Source organism: Vicugna pacos, chromosome 8, assembly GCF_048564905.1.
Source record: "Vicugna pacos chromosome 8, VicPac4, whole genome shotgun sequence".
NCBI lineage: Eukaryota > Metazoa > Chordata > Mammalia > Artiodactyla > Camelidae > Vicugna > Vicugna pacos.
Genome location: NC_132994.1, coordinates 34,494,051 through 34,513,301, shown reverse-complemented (window position 1 = coordinate 34,513,301; position 19,251 = coordinate 34,494,051). Strand labels below are relative to the sequence as shown.

The 19,251-nt window shown below is 37.7% G+C and overlaps 1 protein-coding gene across 1 annotated transcript; it reads left to right on the top strand.

The window, feature by feature from the left end:
- The first annotated feature begins 179 nt into the window (after positions 1–179).
- Positions 180–14,210, top strand: CD164 (CD164 molecule). The gene is made up of 6 exons (XM_006205642.4): positions 180–500; positions 3,322–3,405; positions 4,814–4,885; positions 6,313–6,348; positions 10,199–10,255; positions 11,747–14,210. The coding sequence occupies exons 1-6, from the start codon at positions 308–310 to the stop codon at positions 11,911–11,913; spliced, it is 609 nt and encodes a 202-aa protein (XP_006205704.1). The 5' UTR covers positions 180–307; the 3' UTR covers positions 11,914–14,210.
- The last annotated feature ends 5,041 nt before the right edge of the window (positions 14,211–19,251 follow it).

The window sequence follows — 19,251 nt, the reverse complement described above, 5'->3', positions numbered from 1 at the left end:
AGTGTGGCATCCTGAGGGCAAATAAAAGAGTTTACTGAGTCTGAACAGTTTCTTTGCTATATTACAGTCGCTTGTAGGGACATCTTCCCTCGAGTTCCTCTCGACGCTCTTGTTTCCCCTCCCGTGGGATTCCAGTTGGTATCGCCGGCGCCCCGCCTCCGCACGCCACGGCCTGGGATTCCTCACGTGACCCCGGCGCGCGCCCGTGAGGGGAGCGGAGTCTCCGAGGCGGCGCCTTAGGGAATAGAGGAACAAACGCAGCGTTGGGTCCGTCAGTCTTCGCTCGAAAGCCAGCCTCGAGGACGCGATGTCGGGACTCTCCCGCCCGCTGCTTTGGGCAGCCGGTTGCCTGGCCGCGCTCTGCGTGCTGACCGCGGCTCAGAGCTCCGATTTGACCCCGAACGTGACTACACCCACTACTTCACCGACGACCACCAAGACAGCCCCGGTGACGACGACGACGACGACGACGCATCCGACGGTCACCACTCCAGCACCTGGTGAGCGCTGGCCCAACGGGCTTTCCGCGCCCGCCCGTCCGGCCTTGCCGCCCCCTCTGCCCGTGGTGGGCGCGGGGCCGGGGCGGGCCGCGCTTGGGCAACATGGCGGCCCGTCCGAGGCCGGAGCGGGCCGTGGTGGCCGCAGTCAGGGAGCGCCCTAGGGGAAAGGAGCCGCCGAGCCTTGGGGCCATTGGGCTTCGTTTCCGACCCCGCAGTGTTCCGCGCCGAAGTGGCAATTTAAAAGTGCCTCGTAATCCCCAGCCTCACTTCAGGCTCGGAAGAGGGGACGTGGCTTCCTTCCGCGGTGGCGGCGGTAAGGTTGATTGTGGGGCGAGGCGACCGCCTCCAAAGTTGGCGATGAGACCGAACTCCCACTCCCTGGGGTTAGTCGTTTGTCCATCCAGGTGTATTTTCCGAAGGGAAGCTTCTCCCGAAGTTGGCTAAAGAGGGGAAGAGACGCTGGAGACGTTAATGCTCGCTGGTGCCTCAAAAAATAAGTCGTCCAAGATTTAATTACATAGTTTTTGCGGATAGGTATGGGACATATCTGAGTTTGAGCATTTAATTAATAAAAATCTTACACTTCATGCTATGCGCAAAGAAGGAAAAGTACACTCGTGTCCCCGGTGCTTCGCGTATGTCTCTTCCTATGTTAGGCTGAACTAGACGATAGGTGGTGAAACCTGGGAAGTGGATGGGGATAAAGTAACTCGGCGGAACCATGTGTTTAGTGGATTGTGAAGCTGAGATTGAAACCCAGATGTGTCAGTTTTCTAAAACCTGATCAGAAACACTTTCTGTTAAGCTCTGCAGTCGATTTGGGAGCTGGTTGAGGCATACACTGAATCTTAGGACAGGAAATGTCAGTGCTGTGACCACACAGGGAGAGAAATTTGAAGTAGCAAAGTGAAGAACCTCTTTAGATATTTAAAGCCTGCAGTCTAGTGTGATTGGTTATCCAAGTTAATATTGGGTAAGGAGTAACTGGCATTTTGACCGAAGAATTGCTGAAGTGTAAGGATTCTTACCTTGGCTTATTTTACAGGCTGTTCGTGTTGTTCTACAGTGTCTTCCCTGGTTTTTGTATTTTGTAAGAGTTTAATGAAATATATAATAAACTTAATGTTATTTGTTAAGCTTTAGGAATATGTAACGGTGAAGTTCAAACATTTTAAATGAGGAAAATTGCAGTACAATACTGGAAATTCTAACCGCGCAATTTCTAAGATAATAGAGCAGGATATGTTTTTGTCTTGTGCTCATTTGGTAGTTTCCTCCTAGAGTCGTTGTTGTGAGGAGTGTGTGTGTTTAAAGAGAGGCTTGGAAATATGTTAATTGTATTTGTGTAATTGAAATGAGTGCGAAGGAGATGATTTGTGTTTTCTGTAAGTGGTAGTTGGATAAGCTGCAGTCTAAAGGGCAGCACGTTTAGTTCGTTTTAATTAACTTTCAGTATACTACCCAAGCATTCATCATCAAACGAAAGATTTTAAACAACTAGCAGTTTCATCTATATGCGAACCTCTAAAGAACATACTTCTACCTTATGACCCCTCACAACCCCCTTCCCCAGAGAACGTCCCAGTCTCTGATAAATATTGAAATGCAATGCCTCTGTGCAGAACTATTTTTAGGCACGGGGAAAACAAATGAGACTGTTTTGGGGGGCATCTAGGTTTTAGGAAAATGGATAGAGCCCAATCCTATAGTCCATTTGTTTGTCCAGACATTAAATTGATGTCTTATCTTAGGGTCATTTGGCTTAAATTATTGACAGAGACCTTGCTATCTTATTAAATTATGTGTACGTGAAAGTAGCCCCCCTCCAGATGGGTTGTCTCTCACACTCTTGTGTGGAGAATCCCAGAAAGAGTGGATCATTTACCAGTCTCTGCTTTTAAAAATGGGCACCATCAGAGCTTGAGTTCAACCTGTAGTAAGTCTCTTATTACTATTACATATTCCAGTGTATCATCTGATGTTTTGGGGCAGTGATTTCCCTATGTGTAGTGTTGGTCTTGTAACATAGTGTCTTTTCCACTATTTTTCTTTTTTAATGATACTTTAAATGCCTCAAGAAACACTGAGTGTCTGTGAAATAGTTGCTGTGTAAAAAATGTGTAAAAAGGCGTTGTTTAAATATGTACTACGAAGTACTGAGCATTCCTGCTAGCTTGTACTTTTTTCCCTTTCTCATGAGTTGACTTCTGGCTTCTTAAATCATTTATAATGATTGGAATTTCTTAGTAAGCTACATTATAATTTTTTTTCTTCTGTGTGTGGGTTAAAAAAACATAATGTGAGATCTACCCTCTTAAAATTTTAAGCGTATTGTACAATATTAACTATAAGCATAGTGTTGAGTAGAAAATCTCCAGAATTTTTCATCTTGCTTGAAACTTTATATTAATTGAACAGCAAACCTGCATTTCTCCTCCCCCCAGCCCCTGGCAACTATCATTTTATTTGCTTCAGAGTTTGATAATTTTAGATACGTTATAAGTGGAATCATGCAGTATTTGCTCTTTTGTGACTAGCTAATTTCACTTAGTATGTCCTCAGGTTTCATCCAAGTTGTAGCGTATGACAGGATTTCCTTTTTTAATGGCTGAATAGTATTCCATTGTGTGTGTAACACGTTTTTATCCATTCATCTGTGGATGGGTTATAAAGTTTTGCCATTTCTCTGAATTAGCAAGTCTGATATTGTATGTAATGCTTATTGTTGTTTAAAAAAGATAAGTCGTACAAACTCAAAATGAGATACCAACTAATTGATTTTATGTATTTTAACCCTCACGCCCTACCCCCATCCTCCCAGAAATCTGTGAAAGCCGCAAAAGCTGTGTTTCCTGTTTTAATGCTAGCACTGCTAATACTGCCTGCTTTTGGATAGAATGTAAAGGTAAGAAACTTTGGGATTGCTTTAATTTTGAGAACTCAGTATTGTTTTGTTCTTAGCATTTGAAAATTATGTAGAGCATTTAGAATGGTGTGTACTATTTATTTTGCAAATCACGCACCTTTTCTTTAAAGTACCAGTTGCTTAATACTCCCCCTGAAATATTTTCTTGTCTCCCATTCTTTCCCCTTTAATTTCTTAGGCTTGATAATTAAGGGTCACTAGTTTAAAAAAGGAAGAGAGAATTCAGACCTTTGTAGTTAGATTAGTGTACTCATACACTGAAATTTGCTATGAAAGTAAGTTGTGAAATTTACCCCTGAAAACTGTTCCTCAGAAAAATGTTTCAGGCATTTCTCATCTGTAGATGTTCTTCGAGATGAACTATAAAGAGACCGTATGAAACTTTGTTTAATACTTAGCTAGGGGAAAAGAATGAGATAGAAAAAGAGTTGACTCTTGTGCTTCTGTTAAGTTTTAAAGATACCTTTAATTTGATTGAGGGATAAAGAGCTAGATGGAGATACTTTGAAATGCCATTAAGGTTTTTATTGGAACCACAGGATTACAGCATGAAGTATTCTGATTTCTTAAGGTAAAGTGGTTGCATTTTTTTCTTACCGGTAAAACAGTCTCTCAGGTTTTTTTTTATACAAAGAAAAAGCCAAAGCTACACGTTAAGCGTTTTTATTAGTCACTGAAAAAATTAAGAGTACTGAAATTATGTCGCTGTGTAACAGTTTAAAAGCCTCTTATAGAAGTACAGTATTAGCTTAATTTGGGGTTAAATTAATTTTTTTGTTGTGTGAGGATCACTTATTTTTAGGTCATAAAATGGAGTTTAAAAGTGCACCCCTCCACGTATGGCAGAGTTGGCAAGTTTTGGAGATTGAATGCCTCACTGTAGGATATATTGGAGAAAGCTTTCCCTTAAACTTTAGCTACAAGTCTTCCCATCCAGGAAAGCGGTTTTAGAAAGTGTGTAAGACTACAGATATCTGGAACAGAGGTCCCACTGCTGCTGTGGGGCACCTCCCCTGTTTACTAAGCCCGTATTAGATTCTGAGCACTTTTCCCTACTGACTCAGCCCTCCTGTGGATTCTAGCAGCCTTCCTTGTGCAGTACCACAACTCTGAGATCTCTTTGTTTCTGATTCATCTGTTTAGTATATTCATGTGGATTTAAAAAGGGTATTTGGAGACATCCTGAGTGATAAGTGTAAAATAATGGGGAAAAGAAAATAATGAAGTGTTTTGTTGATCTGTGTTCTTCTAAAGAGTTTATACCTGAGTTTGATTTTTGGAAGCAATTCTGAAGCATAGTAAGTCAAAGACATTAGTGAATAATTGGTACTGGGGTTATTTTGTTCACTTGTTTGTTTTTTGTTTTGTTTTCTTCCCCCCATAACAGGTAAAAGCTATTGTTCAGATAATTCAACAGTTAGTGATTGCCGGGTGGTGAATGGCACAGAATTCTGTTCTGGTAAGTATTCACATTGGTTTCTGGGAAAAGTGGCCGCAGAGAGGTAAGGAAGATCATTGCCTCAGGAAGTTTTATTTCAGAATTTGGCTTATAGCATATTCATATTGATTGCTGAAAGGACAGTGCTTTGAAGCATGGTTTAATCATTTGGCTGTATATACTGTGGAGTTCTTGAAGTGCAGATGCCTCCTCTACTTTTTTTTTTTTTTTTTAACTTTTCCAGAAGCTCACTGCATTTTAGACTTCCTTCTCTTTGTTCACATTTTGCAGGCTTGGACGGCCTTGTTTTGGCACTTTCCTGGTTACGGTGCTGCTGATATCACAGTGTGCAGCACAGTCTGTGCTGTGGTTAAATGAGTCCTCTCTGTGTTCACCCATTTTCTCTACTTTAATTTGAGGAACTTGACTATTTAACCTTAACTCTTTGCCCAGGAAATAATTAAAATTCCTGGATGAAAGCTGATTTTTCTAACAAGATCATAAATTAATGGGAAAGAAAAACTCTTAATTGGTATGTAGATAATGATTAAATAAAGTTTTGTTGGAGTGTGTCAGTAATCTTGAAAGATTACCTGTAACTACTTAATTTTAGTAGGAGTTTCTCCATTCCCCATCTATCCCCCCAAGCCCAACTTGAACTTTGTAACTGAGACTTTGATTAGTTTGAGATCAGTTATACCCTATGTAGAGTGCATGATATGGTTTAGGTGGTAAATGAACAGTTTTAACATTTATTTTAATGTCGGTACCTGTGATTTTTTGATAATATTGCTTTTCTAAGCAGTACTATAATACAAGAGGAAGTAAAACATTTAAAAATATATTAATTTAAAGAAAAATTGAGTAAGTAATTCTACTCATTTGATAATGTATCAGTTAGAATTAGTTTTGGCTGTTAAGGACATAAAACCCCAAATTACAATGGTTTAATCGATAGATTAATTTGGCTCTTGTGTGAAGGAAGTCTGGGCTTGAGTGCAGCTAGAGGGTAGAGTGGCATTTCTACAACCATTAGAGATCTGGATACCTTCTAGGTTTTTGGTCTGTCCTTCGTCAAAAATGACTTTGACCTTATTCTCCAAGGTGAGTGTTCATGTTCCAGCCATTAAATTGGTTTTCCTACCAGCAGGAAGAAGGGAAAAAGAGAGGCCCCTATCTACTTTGCAGATGCTTCCTAGAAGTTACATGTGACTATCTAGCTGCAAAGGAGGCTAAGAAACGTCTTGGAGGAGAGAGTGTATCACTAAAAATCGTTGCTTCTATTTCTAAAAAAGGGAGACCAGTATTGGGACAGAGCAATTGTCAGTCTTCTCCACAGGTTAAATGGAAAAATTGTAAAAGTTGTTCTCGAATGCAGGTTGGGAAATAGCATTATAGATTATGGTATGTTAGACAGCTTTGACTTACATGTTTGTTTTTTTAAATAGTGCCCACTACCACACCGTTGCCAACCAGTTCTACAGGTAATACAAGATAATTGACTCTTTTTGTCCTCTTCCTTTCAGGGTTTTTAAGCTTTCTAGATGAATAACTTTAGTAATAAAATATCTAAAAGTGATTAGTATAATTTTAAAAATTAGTAGACATATTTAGCCTTTGACCATAATACTTGCATTAATATGTACTGTTTATGACAGTGACACACAACTGTAGTGTTTCACATTCACAGAATTGAGCAGATTTGGTGTAGCTTTGTGTATTGAGTCTGCAAACTATTTGTGGATTTGTGGAAATCTTGGGACATACAGAAGCCTAAAGGATATTAAAATTCCTATAATTCTCATCATCTAGAAATATACCAAAGTGTTTTAAGTTCTTCTAGTGTTTCCTCTTTGTGTATCTGAATAAATACTCTTACTAGGAAGTTGGATGATATGTCCATGACTTTTTGAATTGTCTTCCCTCTTACTGCACGCATTGTTGTACACCCTTTAGCCTTCTACTCTTAGTTGTATAGTTAGGTCATCTTTCATTTTCCATGCAGTGAACATCTTACAGGGAAATATTTGCTGTCATTTCTAGTAGGATTGATTCAAACAGCATTCTAGGTTAGAGAATGACTGTCTTTAAGATTTTCAATACAGATTGCTTTCCAGAAAGATAATACTTTTCATTCCTATCAATAATTGGAGTTTTTCACCACACCTTCAGCAGCATTAAGTCATATCTCCTTTTAAAAAATCTTTACCAATTTGATAGGAAGGGTAAATAATTTTTTAAAAAATCTACTACAGGATAAGTACTAGGCTAGAAGATAGGGATATAGAGACAGAGGTAGGGTAGCAGTTTGTCTGTTGTAGGAACTATGAAAGGTCTGGAAGCAGCACCATGTGTTGGGGGATTTGTAGGAAGATGTGTGTATTGAGTAATACGTGATGGCAGCTTCCTGGAGATGTTGATTGGTTCATTCTTGAAATTACCCTGATAAAATAGAAGAAGAGTTTCTCAAGCAAAGTAGGGTGATCAGCACATGTGAAGGAGATGTGAGAGAGAATAATGAGGTCAGGGAATTGCATTTGGGGTGTTCAGTACAAGGTGAGGACAAGCTAAGCTAGAACGGCAACAGGTCAAGAGCCAGATTGGGAATTGCCATTGTATGCCTTGCTGATGTGTTTGAAGTGTGAAGGTCATATGATGAGATTTGCATTTTAATAAAATAACTTAACACTGATTGTGTGGAGAGGTGCTTGGAAAGAGGCAAGAGTGAACACAGGGAGATTAGATACCCTGTTGCAGTAATTCTAGAGAACCAGTAGTGAGGAGTTGCAGATGTATTCAGATAGGCTTAGTAAGTAGAAAAGAAAGGACTTGATTGAGGTGATCGGAGAGCTCTTAGCTAAAAAATACTGATAATCAGTGTAGGCAGTAAGAGTCCATTGCAGCAGCTTTTTAGCTTTTTGGAGAGAACTGGGCTTGAGGACTAAACTCTTGGGAACAGTAATGCCTAAGAGGTGGGAAGAGGACTGGATAGGAAACTTGAGTAGGGATGGGCAGAGAAGTGTGAGTAAGAAAAACTGTGTGTGTTTTAAGTGTTTTCACTTAAAACGTTTAAGTGTTTAGTTTTTCAGAGGAGAAAGTGGTCAGATGCTGTAACAAGGACAAGAATTCATTTTGAAAGACCTAGGCTAGCTTGTACCAGCTTCTGCTGCCCAGTTGTACACAGCTCATCCAACCGCAACCTCAGTGATACCGTATTGGTAGCTTGAATTAAGGGCTGCAGTGGAAATAGTCACTCCATGGAAATCTGCAAATGCTATAAAACTTACCTTGGAGGACACATTGTGTGGTGTGTTCATAAACCATTAATACCCATTAGAAGTCATTGACTGAGATGTTTAAGGTTAATGAAAGCCGAGACGTTGAGAGAAAATGAATTTCCAGAAGGTGGGATATGAACAGAAGGGGAGAGAGGGGGAAATAGTTTTCCCAAAACCATTGTGGGTTGCTTTTAATTTCTTCCTTACGAGTCTTGATGTAGTTCTGCTTGTTTCATACCGGGTTCTCCTGCGAACTGTCATGAGTTTCTTGTTTTCTCTCGCTTTGGTTCTGTAAAGTGGAAGGAAGCCAGGGCTTGCTTACAGAAAATGCATCAGTTGCGTGGCAATTAGTGGTTGAAATGCGTATGTTTTTATGATCTCTTTCCATGGCAGCTGCTGAAGAGAGAGATTAAGGAACTATTTAAGAAACAACGCAAGGAAAATCTGATTTATATAAATAGGTGTTAAGTTGGGTTATTTATATAGTCTTCCACCAGTACAAATAATATATAAGTATTATAAATCTTATAGTAGGATGACTAAAATTATGTCAGAAATATAGTGGAAAATGTTCATGTTAAGTGGAACACAAACTGTATGAAGTAGTTCTAGTACAATTTTATTTTTTAATTATATACATGTCTGGAAAAATGACTGGCAGGAAGTAGCATGTTTCTTTGAATGATAGGCTCACTTAACTGTCTTCACTGTGTTTTCTAAGTTTTTGGTGGCAGCTTTTATAACCTATGAATTTTTTTTTTTAATGAACATGGAGTAGGTCAGTAGAGGTATTCCCTAAGTTGTGCCTAATACTGAAAATTTTATTTATGTAATACTTTGGTCAGAAGTAAAAGTGTGTAAATGTTTTGCTTGTTTTAACCATGTTAAGAGGGTGGGTAATGAGAACCAAATAACAAATTTGCAAATTTTTCCCCTCTAACGTTGTCAGACAGGATTAGTAGTATTACTTTAAGATTGAAAAGAATTTGATACATGTTTAATTTATAAATAGCATTTTTTTGTGGTTTCACAGAATATATAAGCACAAAACTTTGAAGGGATTATGAGTCTTAAAATAAAAATCTAGGAATTCTGTGTAAGAATCACTCCTATCAGAAAATGAGATCAAATATTTCCCAGTAAGATGCTTGTAGCATGGAGAAATGAGAGATGACCTAACTGTCCACTGGTAGGTGGGGCCACAATGCTCACAGTGAGAAAGGAGTACAAATATGTGTGAACGTACTATAGCATTTATTAGTATCTGTTAGTAGTATTGATTCTAACAAAAGTCTCTTTTATATAGTGCTTTAGTTCCTAAAATGTTTTTACATTCAAAATAATTCTTCCCATGAGTGTACATTTTGTTAGAGACATCATCAGATAATTATTTGAACTCATGCAGTATAGTAAGCTAGCGTTTATTACCCTTGGGCTCTTAAAATCTAAATTAGGCCCCCAGGGCACCTGTTCTTATAAGTAAAATTTTTTTGGACTCCAGCCATGCCCATTCATTTACTTGTCTTTGGCTGCTTTTGCATTAGACAGTGCACATTAGACAGTACTGTCTGCCCTGTTAGAAAAGTTTGCCAACCCCCTGAAATGAAGTAGATAAAGCTAATCTTGATACCTATATAAGAAACACTGAAATTGTATTTTTATAATCATAACTTTTTAAGTTAATGGTTTTTGTCTTAGAATAGAGATTAGTTATAAAGAACCTGTGTAATTCCCTCATCTAAATACCAATTCTTGCCCTCCTGCATGTCTTTGTGCAAACTTTATCCAGGTGTGTACATAAATGTTTATATTTTCATGTGTACATATATGCTAACATGGATACAATTTTATGATGGTTTAATGTTTTAAAATACATTTAAAAGCTAGTATTCTGGATGTGTAGATGTATTAGTGAACCATTACCTGAGATTTGGCCTTTATTCTCTAAAAAATTGAAAGCATGTTGAAGTTGGTAGCAGTCTTTTTACAAGATAGATGCTAGATGATTGAGAAATTTAGAAATTCAAGTTTTTAATACATTTTGTTCACATTCCAGCTAAAACCACAACTCTGCCTTCCCCTTCTACAACTTCCACCGCAGCTACTACTACAGGTAATTGAGATTTTTTAAACTAACAGTGAGATAGGATGTGTCTGCAGTGTTGCCTTTTACTATTTCTGCCATCACTTTCCAGTTTTATTCTTGAATAGTTATGAACTGAAATTCGTCTCTTATATTTAGAGTACCAAGATAGTGGACTGTTAAAGCAGTAATGAGAGGTTTTGCTGAGAGTCCTCTTCTAGTTTTTTAATGTGTAATTACACTTGGCATGATATGTTAGGATTGAATGATAATGATTTTCCAAAAAACCTTTTAGTACAACTTATAGGTGAAGTTGAATTTCTTATACCTTAAAAATTAAATACTGATTACTTTTAGGGATTCATTTTATTAGAGCATAGCACTTTGAATGAAGATGATAAATTCATCCTTTTTTACTGTGAAAGGTCTAAATAGCCAAGATCATGACCAAATGTGCACTTCAATCATATTTCTTACCATTTCTTATTACAGTACAACCCTTGATATAGTGCATGTGAAAATTAACTTTTTATTAATTAATGATTTGAAATGTTATAAAGCAAATCATATTTAGGTTATGCCACAGGACACTGTAGGTACACAGGTTAGGAAGCCTTCCCTCCAGCCTTATTTATAGTACTATTATTTTGATTCTGGTGAATCTTTTATATTTTTAAAATTCTTTTGGCTTCATTCTGGTGCTACCTTTTTTTAAGTTTCAGTGAAGTCATTCTGTCTTCACAAGAAGAAATACAGAGCAGTTGGAATTAATTTTAAAGCTGGTCGGCTTATACAGCCACCAGAACAGTGTTTATTTGCTATTCTGTTTAAGAAAAAAGTAAAATTATTTTAAATACAAAATTGCTTTTTGTTAAAGTGGATGGTGCTCCGCTTAAAACATTTTATTCCTTGAAAAGGAATTTAAAATTTTGTGTTTTTTTTCCTTGTTAACTTGGTAATACTTTCTCATAAAATTTGCAATGAGAATTAAGATACCTTTAATAATGAGTTCTTTGCTTGTTAGAATTACAGATTGCAGATTTATATGGTTATTTATAATCGCAGATTATTAAAATTATTTTTGTAATTTGAAAAATTGTAATCATATTTTATTTACCTTAGCAAAATTCAAAAATTGTATGAATTTTTAACATAAATAATAATATTTACTCTAGCAATTAACTAAAATATATAGTCTGAAGAAATTGCAAATTTTAAAAGTGCTTGACATGTTCTCAGCATAATTTACATAACATAAGAAACATTTTCTATCATTTTCATGTTTGAAATTACATAGCAGTATTGACCACTAGATATTGCAGGGTAGAATGTAGAATGGGATTGATAAATGGTTGTTTTCCTCAATTAGGGATAAATTCTAACTCTAAAGACTTAATGCAAGAGAAAATACTTCATGGAATTTAACACACGGCAAAATAGAAGCTCAGCTGGGTCTTAAAATTATGGTAGAGGATTGTGAGACTCATTAAGTATTGTGATTTCTTGTATCTCATTTAACAGGTGCAACTAATACCACTTTAACTCCAACTTCACAACCTGTGAGGAAGTCAACCTTTGACGCAGCCAGTTTCATTGGAGGAATTGTCCTTGTCTTGGGTGTGCAGGCTGTAATTTTCTTTCTCTATAAATTCTGCAAATCTAAAGAACGAAACTACCACACTCTGTAAACAGACCCACTAAATTAACAAGGACTGGCATGTAACTCACTGAAACCAAAATATTATCTTTCAAGATGTCCCACGTGGAAGACGCTATTCCAGGATCTTTAAAATTTCAAAGGATGCATATAGGAGCATCACCCTTGAAGAAAAAAAAATCAGTTAAATCATTTTGCTCAATGGGAATATTTAAAATATTCTGCATGAATCCTTGTGGCTGTCTTCTTTTATTTTAAATGGCTGCTGCTGTGGGATTATATTCTCTCTTCTTGACATGCCAAATGTAACTCTGTACATGTTGGAAAACATTGTCCTGCACAGACAACCTCATGACTCTTTTGGCAGTTTAAATGTAGTCATTTTAAAGCTTGAAAGCTGCATTATTTTCATCCTAACTCAGGATGTAGTCAGAATTGAGAAGAATGTGCCAAATGAGCATCAATCAGGTGGATTTTTTGGTTATCATTACAAAAGTGGAATAAATTTATAAATTTAGTATCCTTAGAGTAAAATTTTGTGCTTGATAACAGTTATTTTTTCTACATTAGAAATAAGATGCCACACAGGGAATTACATTCCAGATTTAAAGAAATGAATGGAAAGAATACAAAACGTTGAAGTATAGTAGGTTGTTCATACTTGTGAAGCACCTTATATCATTGAGAAAATAAAGAACAGTGCCTTAAAAGCCAGACTGAAAGGTAGAGGATAACCTAGCATGTTGGTGATTTGTTCTTTCTCATTAATGAAGGGAAAGTTTGGTCTGAGGATGTAACTGTTGATCTGAGCAGTAGTAAACCTGTTTTTAGATACCACACTGTTACCTTCTTTATTTCAAGCCTAACTTAAAGGATGTTATACGAAGTCAGAATCCTTCGTATATTAATAAGCCTCCCAACATTTTTCTTGTGGCTGTTAAAAGGTATAAAGTTGATTTAATTATATTTTCCTTTGTACTTCAAAAAAGTATCACTGTTGTACCTTGAAAGGATTTCCACCAGACTTTCTTGAAAAGCAAATTCTGTGAGCCAAGAAGGAAATAAGTTGTTTTAGAATCATTTACTAACAATTTAAATAAGACAATCATTTTAAGTTTTGAGACAGCAAGTATGAGCAGTGTAATTTCAGAAAATCTAAGGATTTGGACTTGATCCGATTACTGTAGATTTTTAATGATGATTGCCCTGGGTAAACAGATTGTGCTTTTTCTTTTTCCTCCTCTCCCATCCTCCTTAGTTTCAATTCCTGTAGTATGATAAACATGTGTACTTTTATGTCTTTAGTTTTTCTATGAAGTGGTAGTTTTTTTCAGCGTTAGAGGGATATTTTTTCCCTGCCTTTGACACGTTGGGTTAGTTCAGGGGCTTAAATTAGTTTGAAGTGAGCTTTTGCTTTTCTAGGTCATTAAGGTTTTTTGTTTTAGTTTCTTTAGCCTATAGTGGCTGAGTTTAGCACTTGGTTTTCGGTACTTTATAGTAGGAAATGACAAGTTGCTTTGGTCCATTTCATAAGCCAAAATTCCTTACATTTGGATAATTAAAGGTCCTTAAAATGGAGATTTACTGTTTCTTTGTTACTTGCTGGTACAGCTAAAATTTGTTTTACGTGCACATTTGTACATACACCTAATGTTTTCAAGTGCCTTAATTGTTTAAAATCTCTGGCTTCAAAGGTTTTTGGGAAAAGGTAGGCTTACCTCATATTCTTGTGTTTCCCTCAGTAGTGATATTCTAGGTACCTCACAGAATTTTATTATGGTGCCATGGCTGTTTTTAGTGAGTGCTATAAGATAGAAGATTTAGTTGAAAATGCACAGAATTTCCATTCCTCTCAAAGTGGCAAAAATTAGCTACAGTGGTATAATTGTCATTTACCTAGATACAAATACCTTGCCACATGTTAACACTGTAGCTGTTTTTGTGAAAGGGTAGCTGATGAGGCCTCTCATCTTCTGTAATTTGGAATACTGCTCCAACAGAATCATAATATGGAATTCAATTTTGCAGGAAAAGCTCTTAAAACAACTCACGGCCTTTTCCCTTCTTCCTTTAGCAGTTTAGTATCTTGAGCCATTAATAATTTTTTTTTTTAATCCTGAAGGTATATAGAAACCTTTTCAGATTTTTCATCTGATTTGTTCATGCAGATGTAGTTCTATTAAAATCCCTTGTTTTACCTTACAGACATTTGTTGCACAGGCAGACACTGCTGTATTTAGAAATTTCTATTTCAGTTCATTAAAAACTGCAAAACCAATCTGTATCATGTACCAAACTGATTTAAAATAAACCTACATGTTTATTGGATTAATCTGCTCTTTTTTTATTAACTAAAGTGTGTTTTTGCATTTTGATTATGAAATTTAATGCCAGTGAATTTATCTTACTCATCTGTTTGGGGATTGGTTGTCCACTCAGTTTTCAGTTTCTCATCAAGATCAGCAGATAGTAACTAAGGTACGTATTCATCAGTGGAGAACAGCCTTAGAAGTGATAGTTAGAGGGACCGCTTGGTATGCCTGTGGGAGTGACATGCATGTTGATCTTTCTAAAATCAATAGAAATCATCTACTGGTTTACCAAGTGAAGAGTTTATGAGAATACCAATTGTTGTTAGATACCTGAAAGCTTGTTTGTAATTCTGCCTTTTTAGTTCAGATTGTAAGTAAAGTAAAATTGGGCTTCTGTTCAGAGTCCTTGGTATAAATATCTAGTGCCAAGCCACATGTTGGTATGTGAAATCTGGTTCTGTAGGCCCATGTTTTGGGCAAAATTATATTCTATATTACATCACAGAACTTGGATTAAGGAGAGAGAATAAATACTTCCCTGTAAGCCTTAAAGCCTAGAAGAGTAGACTGAAGACTTCCTGAAACTTTGCTAGAGATGAATTGTTATTTTGTTAAGAATGGCATTCATAGTGGTTTTTTTTAGATGAGTATAAAAAGTCCTTTGTGTTTCCCCATGTAGCTACCATCCTTGTGCGCTCTCTTAATTTGTGTAGATACCTATTGCTGCTGGTATTTACCTTCTGCCTAAAGGATGTTCTTTAACCTTGAACATTTCTGATTTTGATAGTAGAGCTTTATTGATGAATTCTTCCAGTTTTTGTGTGTCTGCCTTCATTTCTGAAAAATGTTTTCATTGGATATAGAATTCTAGGTTGACATTTTTACTTTCATTGCTTTTACGATGTTGGTCCACTGTCTTCGGTGTGTCATGTCCTATAAGAAATCTGTCATCTTTATCTTTTGTTCTTCAATACATGTCTTTTTTTTTTTCATCTGTTGCTTAAGATTTTCCTTCTTACCACTTATTTTGAGTATTTTGATTGTAGTATGCTGCGCTGTTGTTTCTTGAGGTTTGTTGAGTTTCTCGGATCTGTGGTTTTTCATCAAATTTGGTAATTTTTCAACCATTATTTCTTTAAATACCGTTTTCTGCCCTCTCCATTCTCTCTGTAGGGTACTCTAATTACACAGAGACTGCTAGAAGGTAACTCACAACTCACCCATGCAGTGTTTATGTTTTTTAAAAAAATATTTTTCTGTTTCATATTGTTATTACCATCTTCAAGTTCTCTAATATTACCTTCTGCTACATCTAATCTGTTAATCTTACCCAGTGTGTCCTAGTTTTTGAACATACAGTGTAACAACTTTTAACGTGGATCAGTTTCTTTTGATTGATGTTTTTACTCATTGTAGATCATATTTTCCTATTTCTTTGGATGCTTGGTAATTTTTTATTGCATGCCAGAGGTAAATTTAAACATGTTAGGTGCTGGTTGTTTTTGTGTTGGGATGTAGTTAAGTTTCTTAAACAGTTGGATCCTTTCAGGTCTTCCTTTTAGGCTTTGTTAGGTGAGAGCAGAGCATCATTTGTTCTAGGGCTCATTGCTCCCCAGTCCTGAGTACCCAGTGCCCCCTGGATTATTAGGCTTTCCCTTAACTTGAAGCTCCGTATCTCAACCCAGGAGCTCTGCTGAGCTCTGCCTGGGTGTCCCCTTCCTGCATCATGGCTTAGAAATTCAAGGCAGTAAGCTGGGTCAATAGTTGCCTATCTTTCAGGGATCATTGTCCTTCTTTGCTTAAAGTCCAGTGTATTGAAAACCACTGTTTAATGTGTTTTGTCCAGTTTTTCATTTGTCTCGGTATATCCAGTCTCTTATTTCATCTTCGCCAGATAGGGATTTTAAAGTCTTAATTTTTAATTATTTAAGTAATAGATAAGTATATATCCTTGATTTTTTTTTGAAACTATTAAAGATAAAGTCTGCATTGGCCATCCTTAGCCCTTTCCCCTTCCTCGCCCTCCCCCACTTTCCAGAGGTAATAACTAGAACTGGTTTGGTGTTAAGCACTTCCTGTCAACAATTTATATACACATAACTAAGTGTAGCTTTAGAAAATATATGACGTGGATTTTTATTTTAACATTATCCTGCAACTTTTTTTCACTCATTAGCTATACCAGATTCTTAAGTTCTCTGTTGGTATATGTAGTGTGAATATCATAAGTATCTACCTGTTGAAGGATGATTAGGTTTGCAATCTGTAGTTTATACTGACAGTTTTGTGGGGAATATCTTTGTACCTGCTACCTGTTTGTGAATATTTCTCTAGAGTAAACAAGGAGAAGTGGACAGCTCTGTCAAAGGGGTTCCACTTTGAAAGTTTTAACACTGAGATTTCCTTCCAGTTTCCACCATCAGTTATCAGAGTGTTTTCTGTGTCTTTACCATCTGATACTGGAAAAGTTAAATTTAAATATTCTGGTGAGTAGAATGATTTATTTGGTTGATATCATTAATTTGTACTTCCTCTGTGAATTTCCTGTTTTTCTGTTTTCTTATTTTGTGGGTTTTTTAATCTTAAAATATGCTGGATGCTAAGCCATAGTCAGTAGACTTTGTTCAGTCACTGCTATCTTCAAGTCTTTGATTACAGTGCCTGTATCAGCAGGAGACAGAAGCTATGTAATACGAGCAGTAAAAGTTTGATGTAAAAAAGTATTCACTATAGGAGAATAGATTGAAGTGATGGGGCATATATGTAATATTTTAAAAAATAAAAATCTACTAAGCAGTGGAGATAACTCTAAAAATTGTAGAAATGGTCAGTCTAGGAAATGGCCACTACATGTGCTCCCTCAGGCTGAATTCCAGAAATCATTAGAGAGGATACAATTGTGGCTCTTGAGATGAAGTCTATGGTAGTATTAATTCCATCCGAGGTGTGCCAGGAAAGCTGTCCTTGAGGAGATGTTACACCAGTGGCAATCTGAAGTCATCCAACAAGGGGGTGCAGAGTAAGGTAACACTCCACTGCTGTGCTGTGTGCACTGTTAGAGCTGGGCACTGTGGGAGTCTGCCTGGAACCAGGAAGAGAAATCTCTGCAGTACTTTGTACTGACAAAATGGCATGCCACCTAGCAAAGAAGTATTCATATGGTCCAGCTCCATTTTCACCATGGTAATGGACGGAGCAGGCAACAAGAGGGTAAGTTCATAGCCCTTGTTTCTAAATTTATGACCTTCCTCTATATTCTCAGTATTTCTTTTGCCTTTGGTCAGAACCTCAGTGGGTCAGGGTTTTTAATCCCGCAGAGTGACACAAGTGTTCATTACTGAGGGGTCTGAATCTTCCAGTTGTCCTGTGTAGTTTGGTCACTGTAGTTTTTCATTAACCTTTTTTTATTGGGTACAGAATTCTCAGGCACCCAGAGACTCCTGTGTTCCAGATGCAGTTCTTGCCTCCATTATGTACCAGCAATACAGTCTCCCCGTGGTAATCAGGATTGATTGATCCAGGTGGTGGAGTAACACCTTTTTGCTGCCAATTGGTGTAGTGGCAAAAGAATCCCAAGGTGCCCAAGTGGCAGTCTCACCTAGGTCAGTAGACCTGTTGTGTTCCTGGTTGAAGCATCCCTTGGAAACTAAGACCTTTAAACCAGCACAGTTCGAGGTTGCTGGGATGAGAAGTATAATCGTGAGAGGAGACACTCCCACTTATACCCCCTGATCTTGGACCCATATATTTATCTCAAACCATATGCCACTTCTAAGACAGAATTCCATCCTTTCAGGTTGGTAGCTCTGAACTGTTGTTGTAACAATATTTGGTGAACTGTTCCACTTTTCAGTTAGACCAGCTATTTCTGGGTGTTGGAGTATGTTAATTTCACAAGCATGCATTCACCGAAGCATTTCCTTTTTTGTGAAATTGATTTGTTGGTTAGAAGAAACGGCATAGGAAATGCCATAATGGTGGATAAGGCATTCTGTGAATACAGGGATCAGGTGGTAGTGCTGGCAGAAGCATTACAGACAGTAAGGCAATCCATATTCAGAATGTCTGTTCTAGTGAAGTTAAATCTCTGCCCCATCTATGATGGAAGAGGTCCGGTGTAATCAGACTGCCACCAGGTGGATGGCTGTTACCCCTGGAATTGGTGCCATCTTGCAGCCTCAGTATTGGTCTCGACTTTTGACAGATGAGGCACTTGCCAGTAGTGCATACTAGCCTTAGTAAGGGGAAGTCCGTATTTTTGGGCCCATTCAAAGCCTCTGTCTCTGCCACCAAGGCTGTGTTGTTCATGGATCCTTTGAGCAAGCCCTGGGGTAGCTGGGGAGTGAAGCTGACTAACACCCAGAGTGCATTATTTTGTCCTATGGATTAATAAAAGCTTTCTCTGCTGTGGGTGATTTTTTGATGGGTATTGACATGGGACATGAATATCTTCACAGTGCTTGCCCAGCCAGACTTCTTTGTCACCAAACTTTCAATCCTGTTTTGTCCCAAGTCCCTGACTATCCAGCAAAACCATCCACAGCTGCCCAGGAGGGAGTATATAGCTGTACTTTTGGCCATCTCTCAGGTAAGACATAGTGGACAACCAAATGTACTCTCAAAGTTCTGCTCACAGGGAGGATTTTTTCACCATGGTCTTTCAGGTCTACCAGTGAGTGGTACAGATGTCCACTCTTGGGTGGAACCAACATACGCAGACCTATCTATAACCCAGGCTTGATCCCCCCCCCCTTTCTTGGCCAGCTAGGTTTAGAAACACCTCAGGTGAGAGGTACAGATTTGAGAGAGAAAAGGCAGCGGAAGTTGGTCTTAAAAAAAGTTTGAGCCATGTGTTCAGGGAAGGTATTTGTACCTTGCAGACAAGCTCAAGCAAGCTAAGTCTGTTGTATACCATTTCCATTGGTGGTAGATTCCTGCTGTGCATGCCCAACCAAGTTTATGACTAAGTGGGTCCTGCAACACCCAAATTACGATGGGAAGCTCAGGCTACATGACCACCTTCTATCCCATGATTAGTCATTCAGTCTCTACCAAGG